Here is a 16828-nt window from a genome sequence, read left to right as displayed (position 1 = left end):
GTGGTGTTTCCTGAGACGTCTGCCAACAGGATGATTTAGATAGATCACACGTCTGGGGTCTGAGGGTTCCTCGGACACTGTTTAAACACAACTCTTTATTCGGAGGACAGAGGAATGTGAAGGCCGCTCAGTGAAAATCCCATCACCTACCAGTGACATTTCCAACATGGCAACGACGGAACAGAGCCATCGGTCATCTCTGCTCAAGATCTGAACATTAAAGAACATTCATACATTTTTTACAACGATGCTCTGAGTAACCGATGTAAACAGCTCCATAACACAGCTTAGACTTTGCATTTAAGCAACATGTTGGTGGTACAGTGGTTACTTAAATCAGTGAGTTGATTTAAAGGAAATTAATTGTTCCCGTTTCATTTTACAAGCAAAAAGCTGAACGATGGTGCACGGGTTAGCGGCTCATAGTTGGCGGAGGTTCCCAGATCGAGTCCCGGTTCCAACGAAATGTGGAGTTTGCATGTTCTCCCTGTGCCTGCGGATTCTCCGGCTTCTTCCCACAGTCCAAAAACATGCTCAATAGGTTCATTGGTGACTCTAAATTGCCCGTAGGTGTGGGTGTGAGCGTGAAAGGTTGTATGTCTCTATGTGTCATCCCTGTGATTGCCGATTAGTCCAGGGTGTATCCCGCCTCTCGCCGTATGACAGCTGGGATAGGCTCCAGCCCCCCGCAACCCTGAACAGGATAAGCGGTATGGATGATGGATGATGCATTTTCCAAGCAAAATATCAATTTTTTCAGTCCCTTCAATGCAGACGTTTGCTGCTTTTCTGTCATTTAAAATAGCAAATGAGGAGTTTGTAAGTTTTGGACTGTTGGGAGGACTAAAGAAGCATTTGAAGAACTCAGGAAATGGTGATGAGCATTTACAAAACCTTTAAAGGGAACATAAGTTAGCTATACATTCAATTTTCTCTTATTCGAATGTGTTTTTGAATCACGTTGGTGAAGTTTGTTTCATTTTAAAAAGTGTATACATATTTTCATTTTAATATTTTTAAGAGCCTCTCCTTCCTCTTGAAGTGAAGCCGTTTTGCCATTTAAAGGTTAGACCTCAGCCATGATTGGCTGACAGTATTTGGAGTGACCATGTAGCCCCTCCCCCTTGTGTGCGATCCCACGTGGGGGAGCGGCCGCACTGCACTGTCACTCCAAAGTTGTAGAAAACATGGCTGCTCTAGGATCGGTCGATTTCAGCCAAAGCAAGTTTCTATTTAGAAACCTGCAGCTGTTCTGAACGGCCCATTTCAGAGGCGACCTTTTTAAAAAGGTCATTCTGGAAAAGCATGGAATTATGCAGTTTTCACTGTGAACAATAAACACCCAAAAATGTGAAACCCATGCAAAATATGAGAATACGCATTTAAAAAGATATGGCCTCTTTAACTAAAAGAGCTAATCGTTAAATCAAGCAGATTAATTTCTAATTAAAGTAACCTTTACTTTCACCCCTAAAACAGTTGCACTTGAATTAGCTTAAAAAAAGAACTTTATTTAGTTTAATACAGGGAAGTTTGTAGTGAAATATGTTTACATTCAGCTTTACAATTCTTACAGGAATTATCCCACTGAATTCCTTAAAATACACACAATTTACAAGGTATACATGGTTCAACATATTTAAACACAAAAAAGACAGCTAAACCAGTTAAATGATTAAAAGCCTACTTCCTCTTTGTTTAATAATACCATTAAATTAAAATGGTAAACTTGTTTTCAGCTAATATAAGTGTTTATAGTAAAGAACCTGTGAAGGCCGTTCACTGGACAAACACACAGATGGCACGCAGAGTTTCACATGCAGTTAAAAAGAGCTTAAAAAAGTCTTTGTGATAAGACATGCCTGTTTTCACGTCATTCTCACCAAACCCTGGCTACAAGATCACTCTCAGAATTCCCCAAGAACACACATCAGCATTCGAATGCAACAGACAAGGTCAGAGGTCAGGGGTACAGTACATGTATAACTGCTTCTCGGATACAAAAACACAGAGATAGGAGTACTGTGAAATCCATTAGCGATGTGGAGCACACAGCTTTGTCTTTGATTTTCCAAACCCAGTGGAAACACCCTCATGACTCACTGGCCCGTCTTATATTGAACACTTTTCCTTTGTCTCGGTCCAGTCAAAAGGATGTATATGAAAAACTGAAGCAGTGCTAGTGATATTACTGATATTATCTGTCTGAGTGAGGGAGTGCCAGTAAGTCGCACTCCATTAAAGCAACTCGTTACAACAAAGGCGTGCAATTTTAAGAGGTTCCCTCTTCTTCGGGCACCCAGTGGAAAGCTCGCTGGTGCCAATCTCTTTGATTTATGCACTCTTCAAAACACACCACAGGTTTGAAGTCCAAGTCAATAAAAGCAGTAAAACGCCGTTCCAGACACTTGGTAACTCTATTATATTCTGAAGAAATGAGGCAGTTGTGTGGACAACAAAAGAAACACATGATCCAGGCCTTTAGACAGAGAGTGGTGGAATAGAATACAAAACAGCCTGGCTTGATAAGCTTCTCCATAAGCAGCAAAATGTTCAGTCTGAGGGGCAGGATCAAGCACAGGACAGGGCAGAGGAAAGGCTAACACTGGAGAGAAGTTGGCTCTGCATTGATACAGATGTGCTCGCTAAGGCAAGGTGCTCCCAGGACGATAAGCATGCTGGAGACGAGAGGGAACTCTTAGTCAAAACATTTCATTCTCATTATCATATTTCAGAGATTTAGCCATGTGCCTGACGAGCTTTGGTTAAGACTTTTGGACTCATTTCTACGTCTACGAATCATGGAAAAGTGAGAATGCTGAACATTTTGACTAAGGTTCCAAAACTGCACTAAACTGAAACTTAAAAGAAAACGGAAGAGAGAAAAACTCACTCGAATTCCATTAAGAGGAAGGCTGAGCTGCAGTTGCATTTTAGCGCAGCGCTGTTATTAGAAAGTGTGCAAAAGGTCTGTGTGAACACAGGGAGAGTGTGTGGACGGTCGACCCTCAGACCTCCACTGCCTTCATGTCTGAGGAGGGAGCTCAGCTCAGGACAGCTCACAGTGGGAGGGCGGGGTCTGTCTGTGTGCGTGTTGTGTCTATGTTTTGACTGTATGGTATTCACATGTATGTTTGAACATGTGCGTGTGAATGCGTTTGTGTATGAACGTGTGTGATGTCTAAACCAGGGAGCAGTAGCCGCCGCAGGAGCCACCTCCTGCATCTTCGTCAGTGAGCTGGACTCCTCGGCCGTGGGTCTCGCTCTGCCATAAACCGGGGGTCTGGATAATTTTCTCCACGAGCTCCTCAAACGCACACTGAACACCGTCCCTGGTCTTGGCACTCGCCTCTGGAGGAACAGAGCGTAGACGGAGGAATAAAGGAGGGAAAGAAGAGGAGTGGAGGAGCAGGGAACAGATATAGCGGAGAGGAGAAAGAGGCAGAAAAAAAATGAGAGACTGGAAATGCTGGAATTTTCTGACAATATTATCAGGCCCATTAGAGATTTATCTGTCTGGCTGTGGTAATTAAGAAACACTGCCATCAAGGTTTTTCCTGTAGAGCCTGCTCCAACTCTAGAAGCACTGTCTGCAGCACATGCAGCAGAGCATCACAGGCGAGGAGATGCATAATAACAGTGATAAAAACTATTTGTAGAGCACCTTCTATATAAGAAAAACAGCTAAAAGGGCTTTACAGTAAGGAAATAAATGCCCCTAGTGCCTCACATGAACAGGGACGGAGTGATCTTAAAAAAGGATACCGCGCAGCAATAATAATAAGAGCATGGGAAACAAATATATGAAAATATAATGCATAACATAAGATTTGTAACGCATCAGATTTTATTGAAGTAATTTGATGAAGAGAGGAGCCTTTGCACAATCCTTGTAGAAAAGATTTATTTTCATTCCAGCTCAAAAATTCTCTTTATGGCTCCTAAAAACTGGAGATCAGTTTCAAATATCCCGGATCAATCGGGCTCTTTTATCTTGATGTCATCATCTGCTGGGCTTCCAGGCTGCACCAGCGAGTGGTGGAAACTGGAAAATACTGTAACAATAACTGTCAACCCCGGAAACTCATAGTGAACCATAGAGGGTTATTTGGGGATATAATCTACACCAACATAAGATGATATCCAGAAATATTAAAATAGTAATAACCAGAGAAAAATAAAGATTTTTTTGTTTTAAAAGCCAAATTAGGATGTATATATATATATATTAGGAAATTCCTTGGCTTAGGAAAGATCAGTATAAAATAACATTCACAGTCCATGACAAAAAACTAGGTAAACTTTTTCAAGAAATCATTCACTGAAAATCTTGAAAAGAAAACGTAGAAGGAAAAAACGAGAGCACGTGTAGATGATATATGAATCCTGTTTTATAAATAGAACTTCGAGAGCATTCCTCAGCAAGTATGATAGTTATTCAAAAGCTGTTTCCCCTGTGTAACAGTCTGCTGTAACTCATGCCCAGCAGGTCTTTGTAGAGCAGGGAATCCTCCCGACTTACCTATAAAAAGCATGGAATGTTTTCTTGCAAACTTCAGCCCTTCGGCCCTGTCTAGCTCGTGGTTTTCCTAAAACAAAAGAGAGGTAATGGCTTATTTGAGGTCTGCCGGGCGGAGCTGTCAGCTACTGTGGTCGTCACAGGGTGGAGAGGAAAAGTGATTTTCACAGAGAAAGAACAGGACACAATAAATTCATAATGCTCTACTTAGTGGGCATTTTTATCCTGGTAAAACAGCAGCTTCCAGAAATATGAACGCGGGTCTGCCACCGTCGTTTAGTTCGGTCATTTGTCAAATGGCTGTAAGCTGACTTTTAAAAAAGATGATTATTTTTGCCAATTTATTTTTCTCTTCTGTGCAATATATGTTCAAAACAAAGTTAGATCTGTTTATTTGCATCTCTAAATTCAGAAAAACAAATTTAAGTTTGTAGAAAAGCAGAATTTAACTCCATTCAGAACGTCTTTGATCATAACAACTCAAGCCAAAGACACAAGTGGGACATGCTGGATTTAAACATCCTAATGTGCTGCCCCTCTTTAATCACACACGCTTGTTAGCCTGAGTGGAAACACATTTCATACATCACCACAAACACACTCACCCTATCGATTTTATTCCCCACAAGCATTTTCACGAGGTCGTTCCGTGTGCAGTACGTCTCTAACTCGTTGAGCCAGTTGTCGAGCTTGGTGAAGGTTTCCCGTCGTGTGACATCGTAAACTGTTGCAAAGCACAGGAGGAGGACAGATCAATATATATATACTGCACATTTATTAGTGACTTTAGGTACAAAGTAAGAACCATTATCTACATATTTTTATAACTCTGCATCAATGATTCAACAATGGGACAAATTTGCAGCCTGGGAATCATTTTATCAGCTCAGTTATGAGCCACTTTGGTGATGGCTTCCGGATGTGAAAATATTCTGCATTTGATGCGAGTTAAACTATATAAAGTATTGTTGGTATAAATATTCCAAGTGAGGATTTATAAATGTTGATATTATTAAGTTTTTAGGAGCATTTTTTGGACATACAGCACATTCTGATTTTCTGTCTGAGGTGGATCTTTACAGCAGTTTGTGACGACTGGCCTCTTGTCTGTTTATGGTGAAACGTTGCTGGTGTAGGTGGAGAGGGGAGCGGCATGTCGCAGTTAGCAGAAGCCCCAGGAGAGCTGGTTAGCTCAGAGAGTCAGACAGCTCGAGGATTTCCACACGGCACTTTATTTTACTGTACTTAAAATGGACAATACAATGCCAGGTTCTCTAATCATACATGAGCGGCAGAATGTAGACAAATAACCTGCACCGACTCGTTACTGAGGAGTCTCTTCACTTGGTCGGAGCACGTCACACGGGCACTCTGAATGCTTCACGAGCACAAACCCAAAAGACAAGAGACACCACCTTGTGGCGCTATTCAGTGCTGCAGTAATACTACAACTACCAGACCGACTGATTGAGTTAATCTCTGTATGAACAGCTGCATGTAATATTAGTGGAGTATTCATTTTCATTAGCCATTTACACAGCTTAGTAGGAATACTGTCTTTTCCAAAGATTAATTGCAAGTAAAATTAATTCATTATGAGAATATCATGTCCAAAAGGGAAGAGAAAATGTTGCCTTCAGAGAGCAGCAGGATTTTCCCGTTCTGTTTAACTTTCTTTGTCTCACTCGAGCAGTGACCATGGTGTGTCCAAAGGTGCAGCTGCAGGCGACCAGTGAACAACACTATGTTCATTTTAAGTGTTTTTTTAAACTTTGGACACGAGCAAATAGGCAAGGGTGGATTTAAAATACTGGCTTTTGTTAATGATCCAAATCCAAAGCTTTCCCATTCATTTTGGATTCATTATCAAAATCATGACACACAGAAATCCTGAATGATACTAACTTTAAAACAATCGTGTAAAGAGTGATGAAGTCTACTAGAGCCTGAATAAATAATGTCAAAAGGCATTAAGTCTTCTGATAGCATCACACGGGAGCGCTCATCTTGTATTTCCATATATCATTAGAGCGGTCAAAAACCAAAGGAAGTCTGTTTAAGAGGTTTAACGGAGTTCCTGTGTGTGTGTTCATCAACGTACTGTACATGAATGTCCGTATGAGGAGTCTGACTTAAGGCTATAAACTAACTTCCAGAGAGAGAGGCAGGAGTGTATGCGTGTGTGTGGGTCACAGGATGAAAAGCCATCACTTTCTTTTTTAACAACCAGGGGTCTGACGCTGAAGTGAAGAGGGCGCACACACACGCGCACACACACACAGGTGTTTGAGCAATAATGGCGTCAACAGCTCGGCTTACCCAGGATGACTCCCTGGGCACCGCGGTAGTAGCTGGGCGTCAGTGTTCGGAAGCGCTCCTGTCCAGCAGTGTCCTGCAAAACACAACCAGTTCAGCATCACTGGACACACTGGCAGACACAAACAGAAGAAGACCAAGATAGACAGACAGACAGACAGACAGACAGACAGACAGACAGAAACAACAACTGACTCCTCTGTGTCCCTTAAGGAGCACGGAGGCAGAAATAGTGGGACATAGGCGCCATCTTCTGGCTACTTGGAGGAACAGGCAGGCTGGAGTCATAGAGGCATTTGATGGTTGGAGATTTTCTCAGTTGCTTGGGCTCAATTCTCAAATAATAGTTCAAGTCAATAAAAGAAAATGTGAAATTCCTCACATATTCTTTTACTGACTTGTGCCAGTTGCAAATGTTTAAGCACATTCAGGCAAATAACAAAACAAATATTGGTTGTTAATGTTGTTGAATGTCTTTGTGATCAAAATAGATTATTTCTTGTCATTAAAAATCACTGACATATTTTTGAATTCTTTCATTGTGTAAATCATCACATGCAGAATAGTTCAACCAAAGAAGTTGCCACATTACATAATTGCACTGATACGGAGTGGCCGTGAAGTCTGCTAAATTGATCACTAAATTGCCGGTGTGTCCAAACAGACAGCAGCACTGTAACTTTATTTTGTCAGTGGATTTAACTCCTGCATAGTAGGCCTGTGTTTTGTTCTGCAAGCGTGTGTTTTTTTGGTATTGACAGGATACATGTGCAGCGCTGAGTATATTTTATATGTTCTTCTGTTTAGTAATGTGTTTTGTGTAACCATGCAGGGAAAATAAAACTGCTTTTCCTCACATTCAGGCAATTTTTAGTGCTCTTCTGCTTCATTGTGAAACATTGGACTCTTAAAATCTGAAGAGTTTCCACTTTGATCCAAAGCAGCATTCAGTGTCAGTAAAAACATGCAGGACAAGTCTGTTTGTAAGTGAAGAGATGAAACACTTTCCGGGTCCAAACTCGTTCTGACAAAACATCCAAACACTTTAACCACCCTGGTTTTGCATAATGTCAAAGAAACGTGTCATTTTGGTGGTACTGTATGTGTTACTTATTGGCACATAAACTTTGTTCTGACACATGAATCAAATGTTTGGGGTGAGTTACAGCCGTTTGCAGCTTAACTACAGTGTTTTGCTGAAACTATGCACTGTTTTTGGAAATGCATCTTCAGTGTTGAAAAGTTAAAGAATGTTTCAAGAAATGTGCCAAAACATGTGAGAAAAAATGTAATCTCTGCTCCAACTGACACATTTTTGTTTCATGAGTGTTACAGAAGAATGAACACGCTCTGTCACTCACCCATATCGCAAGCTTTGCCTTGTTGCCGTCCACAGAAATGGTCTTCACTTTGAAGTCGACACCTAGACAATGACAAGTCAGTCAGTCACTCATGCTGTCCTGATAACCTCATCCTGCTTCATTCCCAGTTTAATGGCTCCTACAGGTGCTGCCATGTACTGCCAAGGCAAGGCAAAGAGAGCTCATTAATGAAGCACCTTTGAAACGCAAGGTAATTCATTTAAATACAGTATAAAAAAACCATGACATTAGAGACGATAAAAAGACAATAAAAAATATATAGTTTATATCGAACTTATGCATCTAAATCATTGGAAAGCAGCAGTAAACCGAATTGTTTTAAATCAGCTGACAGTTTTAGCAGACGTCAGGTATCATGAAGTTTGTTCCACAGGTAAAAATATAATCTAAAGGCTGCTTCACCTTGTTTGGTTTGGGGGCTGGATGCTGTACAGTGTTCAAGTTAATAAAAGATGTTTTTTGTACTTTATAGAAGAGTAACGAGATTTTAAAATCAATACCAATGCAGTGATTTAAGGAGTGTTGTTATGTGCTTCCCTGTCTTGGTGTTGGCGAGAACTGCAGCAGCCTTTTGGACGAGCTGCAGCTGTCTGATTGATTACTTTACGGGGACCTCCAAGCGCTATTTCAATAGTTTAACCTGCCATAAATAAACCTCGAAACTTGTTGATTGATTGCTTATTTTGTACTCCTCTTTTAGCTTGCATGGTGGACATAGATTTACAGTTAATACTCACTTTAATCTTTCTTTTTTGTGGCCATTTCTGTTTCATCTGTGTTTAAATATATTAAATAAAGCGGACAGACTATAATTAGCGATGATGTATTGCAAAAACATCCGCACCACACAGCGTCCCTGAACTTCTGCTTACCCCAAAATTTTGGACTGGCATTAAGCCCATCCCATGTCCTGTACTTAAATTACAGTGTGACTGTTCATTCATACCCACCACAAAGGGACAGTGTGGTTTAATGTCCTCGACTGAGAGCGATGCAGATTTGCATAAAAAAAATAAAAACCCACCACCTGTGAAACGGCTCAGAGAGCAATGATTCAGCGCTGTAAATCCTACCAGGTCCCAAAGGAACAGACATGTACATGAAAATAACTGTGTTGTCCCTCCTAACCTCAACAAGTAAATCTCCTGTATTGCCTTTGTGCAGTGTGTCAGTGTCTGGATGATACGTCGGTCACAGTTTTAGCATCCACTGACAGATTTAGCAGGGAAATGTACGTTTGTGATGGGCTTGTTTTTACATCTGGAACTGGGAAGAGGAGTTCAAGTTTGGAGTGAAAACAAAGGAGGAGAAAAGTGGACATGAAAACAGACCGAGGATTTATAACATACAGCACCACACACAAAAAGACAGACTGCTCACACAATCACAACCACTCGCTCGTCCTCGAGTCCAGCAGGGCTGCTCTGATACTGCTGCCAGATGCATGTGGAGAGGAGTTTACACTAAACATTTTCCTGAGCCGTGACCAGTCTGTCCTGCTTTATGCAGGACAAGCTTTTCTACAGAGTACACGCAGTAAAGCACACGTTCATATCATCACAACACAACAAGACTTGGAAGTCAAAGTCGGGCTGATCTGTGCAGGCCAAGCTGTTGATGTTGGACCAGAAAACAGCCATTGTTTGCAGGGCTGTACCAGACTCAGAGGTTTCTGTAAGTGCCAGCTGTCAGCCAGACATTAAAACATGTCCAGCCAACTATTTTCAAGTGTTTCAAGTCACGTCACCGTCTTATTAAGTCTGTAATGTAACCAGATGCAGGGTTTCGGTCTAAGTGAGCTAAGCTTAGAGCCTAGGAGCGTCACTAATTCTAACAGGAAAAGTCTTCATACAGTGTTTTTAACACTTTTAATTAACAGACAATCTGATTGTTTTGGAAAGGAAGAGACCTCTGCATAGCTACAGCTAGAAGGTTCCTGGGTCAAATACCCATTCGGACGTAGTGGGCCTTTCTGTGTGGAGTCTGCATGTTCTCCCCGTGCATGCGTTGGTTCCCTCCGGGTACTCCTGCTTCCTCCCACAGTCAAAAGACATGCTCGTTCATTGGTGACTCTAAAATTGACTGCAGGTTTGGAATTTGAGCGTGAAAGGTTGACTGTTTCTATGTGTCAGCCCTGTGATTGACTGGCGACCAGTAGACCGCCTCTCGCCCAATGACAACTGGGATAGGCTCCAGCCCCACCTAGCGACGCTGAACAGGATGAGCATTATAGACAAAGGATGGTATTGTAACCTACTTAAATAAGTTAGTGGCAGCTCAGCTCTCAGCTGACCTTGACGCCCCTAGTGTGTTGAAAAAGAGCATCAGAGAAACACTGATTTTTGACATTAAAACTGCTTTACTCAGTGTTTTTTGACTGTTTTAGTCACATTTTTGTTTGCTCTACAAGAGGAAGAGACCTCTGTGGATAATTTGGCTCACAGTAAAAATGTCTGAAATGAACAATGAGCACTGGAAGGTCGGTTTTAAACCCTGTTTGCAAAGTTTACAGCGTGCCATGCTGTTGCTTCCTAAAATGCATCACATTCAACTAACAAAACGAAAGTTTAATCATTGACATTTAGAGGGCAGCACTAATTGTAGGACAAATATACACTGAGAACAATACATCAAGTCCTCCAACTTTTCGGTTGCTGGCAGCAGGTGAAACGGTGAGTCAATGTTAGACTGTGATGCACTTTCCTATCTAATACCTGTAGGCCAATAAACTGTGTGCTAATGTGACACTATAGTGTGAGAGCTAAAACAACCTCAGAACTCCTTTAGTTGTAAAGGATGAATTGACATCAAGTGATACTGGATTTAAAGTGATTTCTGAATGTGAGGGAGCTGCAGACAATGAGGGAGGCTTGATTCCAATAAAGACATCTGTTTGGCAAAGATCCCCAGCTGGCCCAGTAAAACAGAAGTTATCCAGGCCTTGACCTTGAAAAAACTGTGTTTTAAGTGCTCAACCTCTCCTTGAATCTGTGCTGTGGGTTTAACAAAGTAAGCATTGTGAGCTGCAAACTGTTAACCAAATCACGCTAGTTAAGGGAGACAAACCGACGTCAATGTGGTTATAAATGTTGAGTAGCATTGAGGCTGTTTCTGGTTGTTACTGCCTCGGGTCCTGTGTCCTTGGTGAATCAAATTATTTAGACCATTAAGAGTAGCTGACATCATTTTCAGGTCCACCAGAAAACCTTCACTTCTAATGTACCAATGATTTCAACATATTACCAGCCTGCTCTGCTGCAGGATTTCTTTCCAAACTCCTCTTTAAGTTTGAAATTAATGAAATAGCTCAACTTTTCTGGCTGTGAGAATGTGGGACATGATGGTAACTTTAACTCCAAGCTCACCAGGCGGCTCACTGACAACATGTCTGCATGGTGACCTTGTTTTCGATTCCAGTATAAAAAACATCTTTGACCGTTTTAGATTATTTGCATCACACACAGCGCGTGCAATTGACACAAGAAGCGAGCATGGTGACTGAGCCAGTTCTGGTCCTGGAGCAGATGCGAAGATTTCTATCATTTTGTGGATTGATGCAATTTACAGAATCTGCCAGCAGCCTCATCAGGGTTTGGGGACAAGGAAGCAGAATTAACAACACTTTATGTCTACTTTACTTAATGTGGGAGCCATTGTTCTTTTTATAGTGGCCTAAACTTTAACTCCATACAAAGTACTGGACAATGATGGCACAAATATTCTGACAGACCTTATGAGCTTATCTACAAACTATTGGCACCAACACTATGTTTGAAGTCTGAACACTGGCATAACCAACTTCAAGGACAAGTTACTGTCATATTAACAGAGCTTAAGACAAATTCATTAAGGAGGGGGTATTGTGCTGTTTCACATTTTAAGACTTATAATTTTACAATGTTGGATGTCCAGACTAAACGTGGGTGAAGTTTCAAATCTGTCAACACCAGGTTTCACAAAGTTTTTTTCTACACGCTGTACTTTGTGATGTCACAAAGCGCAGCCTCAGCAGGCTTCGGAGAGCTGGCAAATCAGAAGAAAGTGGGCTTGTAGAGGCAGGGTTTCTTAAAGGGACAGAGCTGATTGAGTTTCAGGCAGAGGCTGTATGAAGGCCTACACAGAGCACCAGTGTGAGAAAAATGAGGTTTCTTTTAACTGTAAATTATGCTAAGCTACTCCACAGGTATCACAGAGTGAAATCTGAAGCTTGAAATTAGCATAATACCCCCTTTAATGTACACTCCTGGGTCATTTGATTCGGTACACTCACACAATCAAATGCATGCAGCACAACAGGTCTACTAAATATTCTGCCTTTATGAAGCTTAAAATGGGCAGTAATGTGTCACACTTTCAGGGAGGTGTGAGATTCTAAACAAATATATTTCCTGTCAAATCCAGTTTATATCTCCTGACAGTCTGCTAGCTGTCTGTTCTGTCTGTGCGCTGTAAAATAACACCCACGTTTAAACGCAGTTATGGTTCAATAAATGGGATTCAAACCGATGGCTCAGAGCGAGCCAAACAATATTTGGCCATTTGACATTCAGCTTACTTTCTAAATGCTGCTGTGATTTAAGCCAAGTAGTAGGAGAGTTGCATCACATCCCGGCTGTCTGGTGCTGAAGAGTCAGCTCCAGCAATCTGTCCTTGTCATTTGTTCTTGTTTGCTTTAACGCAGCAACTGTGACAACAGTCTGCTAACCCACAAGCGAGCAAATATTACCAATTTAGTTCCTGTATCATTGTTTTGATCCGTCTTTATATAGAGGCAATTATCTGTACAATATCTAAGGGTGTAAAAACCATGATCTTTTTAACAATATACACAATATGTCTGACACCCAACCTGTAATTGAACTATAGTTTATTGCTAAGGCCATCATTCGGGGTGATGTAGTGATGGACTGTTATATTTAAATGTGTTATTTTAATATTCTTCCTCCCTCATGTTTGTAAATGTAGTACATTAGACACCTGAGCCTCAGTAGCATTCATTTGGTAGAATTAAGGGCTTGAATTTGAAGTTGAGTTAAAGTTGACTTGACAGGTATACCCATTTAAGTGGCCACTTAGTATCATGTATATTTATAGGTTGCACTTGCACAACATCGGCCCTTAACAAGTTTATATTTTCTCCATTCTTCAGTTCATTATTAATCAATAAGCCTACATGTCCCCTACCTACACTATCAATTTTCCAGTGCTTTTTATACAACCAAAAATTATTGCTCATAATCATTTGAATGTTTATTGTTTGCATTTATTTTGAATTAAGTTATAGTTACATTAGTGTTTCTGACCTATTTTGACATGCTGATGATGATTATCTTGCAGTTGTCACCACCTTGTGACGCAACCTTATACCTGACAAATATTTTCCCTCTCTCATAAAGTGACCTCAGATGTGTGACTCACCTATTGTTGCTGATTGTTCCGGGTCAAATGTGTCATCTGTGAATCTCAAGAGGAGGCTGTGGACGGGAAGAAGGTAATATTTAGATCAGGACTCGTCATGAATCACTAACAAAAACAGCAGCGTATCTTTTTTAGTTTTAACTCAAATTCACACAGTTCGAGGCAGCCTTTGGTCTGGGATTAAAGCATCCTTTTGCTCCGTACACATAACCCGTCCTGCGGCACCAGACGTATCAAATTTCGTATCTCTTTCTATTGATCACTTCGTCTTTCACTTGCATTACTTCTGTTACAGCTGGAGATGATATCACTGCTAGATTGCAGTCAGGTCAGGGTTCATGTCTAAGCTATGACTCATCAACTGCATAGACTTTAATCACAGCGCTGATGATTGGGATAAGCTCACTGCTTTCCTCTGACCCAAGCATGACTCTCTTATTTTTGCTCATGAGGAGGGATGCTGGAGCAATGAGTGTTTCTTGTTTAGGGTCCACACAACATATGAACTATGCTTGGAGACAGCCAAGTTTCGAAATGCGTTCTCTGTGGCTCATCTGTTCGGGTAAAATGAAACTTGTGTAGTCATTGCCAGGCAGACATCTCCATGATGATTTAAGGCTTCTACAAATTGCAGGGAAACAAATTAAATATCTGTTTGCTACTCAAAAATGAGTCCAGTCAGTCCACAACTGGCTTAGGTAATTCAAATACTGACATTTAAGACTAATCATAGTCTGAACTGGTTTACTGTATTAAGCAGAAGCCTATTTAATAATCATACCATATTGATTTCTGGAAAAATTGTCATAACCAGTACTGTTTTGTGGAAATATAAGCAAACCTAGGTTTATGTTATGGTGTTGGCATAAACACAGACCTTCCTCTGTGCATGGTCAAAACAGAGAATGCCATCCCAATAAGTAAACAACTTGCACTGCTGGACAAAATGTGAAAAAAAAAACGAACAAAAAAACCTTTCCAGAATAAAACTAAAACAGGAACAGACCCAAGATACAAATTACTCTTGTGTGTTATTGTCAAAAATATCTTAGTAGGATAACTCTAAAAAGTAAATGGAGGGAGAAAGAAAGTCGTATACACACAAGCGATCCAAAATTATCCCTTTTACTTTTAATGTCTTGTTGATCACGTTGGAGATCCGTGTCTTGGGTTTAGTACACTGAAAGCCGTATATCATTTGTTATTTTGAGCATCTGAGGCGAAGTCATCAGACAGATGACTTGTCAAAAGGCTTCAAACAGAGCTTCAGGCACTAAATTACCTGTGTACTGTATTATAACTATGGAAGGCATGCTGAACTCGTTACCTCGAGTTTACAGTGTGATGGTTGATGGCTCAGGCTGTCTATCAGGATTCTTTCATGCTGTCTGGACCACATTCATGTAGATCCAACAACCTGAAAGTGCACTCCTCTCTGTTGGCAAACAGCCAGACTAATGTGGGTTTGAGCAATATACTGCTTTAAATATTAGACTGAATTGAGTTAGCCAACTTGGATTTCTGATTACCACATAATGAAAAAATGTGTGCTAAAAGTCATGCAGTTTAATCCATCTGGAGAGGCTAAGCTTACTGAAGCATGACCTCTGATCAAGCTATTCCATATATTAGATATTTGTGTGGTTGTGCTTGTTTTAATTTTTGTAGCACATGGTTGAGCAAACGACCGCTGCCAATACAGTTAATGAGATCAGATACAGTGATCGCTCCTTGCATAACACAAATATCTGCAACAAAAACCGTTCCTATAACTACTCATATTTTTTTATGTTTGCTAACACTCAGGTACAACTTAGATAACTGCCCACGCATGGGGCATTAAAGCCAATTAGACATGGCAGAAAAGTGGTCTCGATTGCAACATCTTCAAACAGCTACATGAGACGTTAACAAAGATGATGTCACATTCAGCTACCGTCAGCTAGCTGAGGTTAGCTGGACAGGCAGCACAACTTAAGCCTAATGTTCGCTTTATATAAAAAAGACAGTGTAGCCTCTTTAAAAAGAAAGAAGAGGACAACCTCCTGAATCATTTTTAAACGCTCTATAATATCACAACTTTACATTTTTGGCTCTGCTGCTAAGCTAACGCTAGCTAGCTAACGTTAACAGTGAGCCACGACATCATTTTCTTAGGAGATATCTTCAGCTTACCTGGATTTGCCAACTCCACTTTCACCAATGATCAGTATTTTCAGCGTCGTTAGTACATCGTCCTCCATTTTCCGTTCACGGTTAGCGGCGTTACTGTCAATAAATAGCTATAACAGACTGTTTAAACTGACGTGCCTGAGTAACTTGCGCTCCTGTTTACAGCTTGCAACAGAGAGTTATAGGGTGAGATGTCTCACTCCAACCATATCCGGTGTGACTTTTTGGCACTTCCGCTTAGTGCATGTACATGGTTAAAGGATGAGGTTATCTTTATTATTACACGAGATAGCAGACACTATATTAATATCTTAATAAATAGAATTTTAATAAGCATATTTTTTTAACCTTAGTGGAACAAAATGGGAACCTACCAGTTTCTGATAACTTAGTGAAATATATTTACTCATTAAAAATACTAACCAATTTTTGAGTAATTTTTATCATCATCATTAGTCATTAGTTACAACATGTTTATCATAATTGAAACAAAAACCATTAAATATTATTTAAATAGGACTAAAGCTTGGTATGAAGGATACATTACTGAAATAAGTCACTTTATTATAATTTATAAATTTCGTTTATGAAGTCAAGTCAAAAAATATCTCCATCTTTGAATGGGATTTTGTCTTTAATTCAGAACAGCTCAATAGCCAGTCCTGCTCTGAATAAGACCTTTCAGTAAAAGTGATAGTAGGAAAAACTCTTGTGACCCTGAGACCATGACAGGATGTGTAAAGGATTTTATGCTCCACATACTTCACTAAAAACAAGCAGTGTACTAAAAACATTGCCTTACACTGTAGCTTATTATGCTTAAACTGTGAATGCCCATATCATTATATTGATGACTGCACCTGGGTTAGGCAAACTAGATTCTTGCCTTCAGCTTGGAAGTGTCATTACTGCTGTTTGTACCTCAGTATTTAAAACGTAGAATTAATGAAATGAAGTACATCTAAATAAAAAAACATACTTACTTTTTTATCGTAAAGCCACAGCCACACAGAAAGTCAAA

General features: G+C 40.4%; 1 protein-coding gene across 1 annotated transcript; it reads right to left on the bottom strand.

Moving 5' to 3' along the window:
- Positions 1-1490: 1490 nt before the first annotated feature.
- rab18a (RAB18A, member RAS oncogene family) lies at positions 1491-15967 on the bottom strand. Its single transcript, XM_069667345.1, has 7 exons — positions 15811-15967; positions 13636-13691; positions 8197-8258; positions 6839-6911; positions 5125-5243; positions 4523-4589; positions 1491-3351 (listed from the first exon to the last, which is right to left on the bottom strand). The coding sequence occupies exons 1-7, from the start codon at positions 15876-15878 to the stop codon at positions 3182-3184; spliced, it is 615 nt and encodes a 204-aa protein (XP_069523446.1). The 5' UTR covers positions 15879-15967; the 3' UTR covers positions 1491-3181.
- Between the last annotated feature and the right edge of the window lie 861 nt (positions 15968-16828).

Source organism: Semicossyphus pulcher, unplaced genomic scaffold (assembly GCF_022749685.1).
Source record: "Semicossyphus pulcher isolate SPU_LCO1_2020_fin unplaced genomic scaffold, fSemPul1.0.p SCAF_18, whole genome shotgun sequence".
Lineage (NCBI taxonomy): Eukaryota > Metazoa > Chordata > Actinopteri > Labriformes > Labridae > Semicossyphus > Semicossyphus pulcher.
The sequence above is the reverse complement of the archived record's forward strand: the minus strand, read 5'-3'. Positions and strand labels throughout refer to the sequence as shown.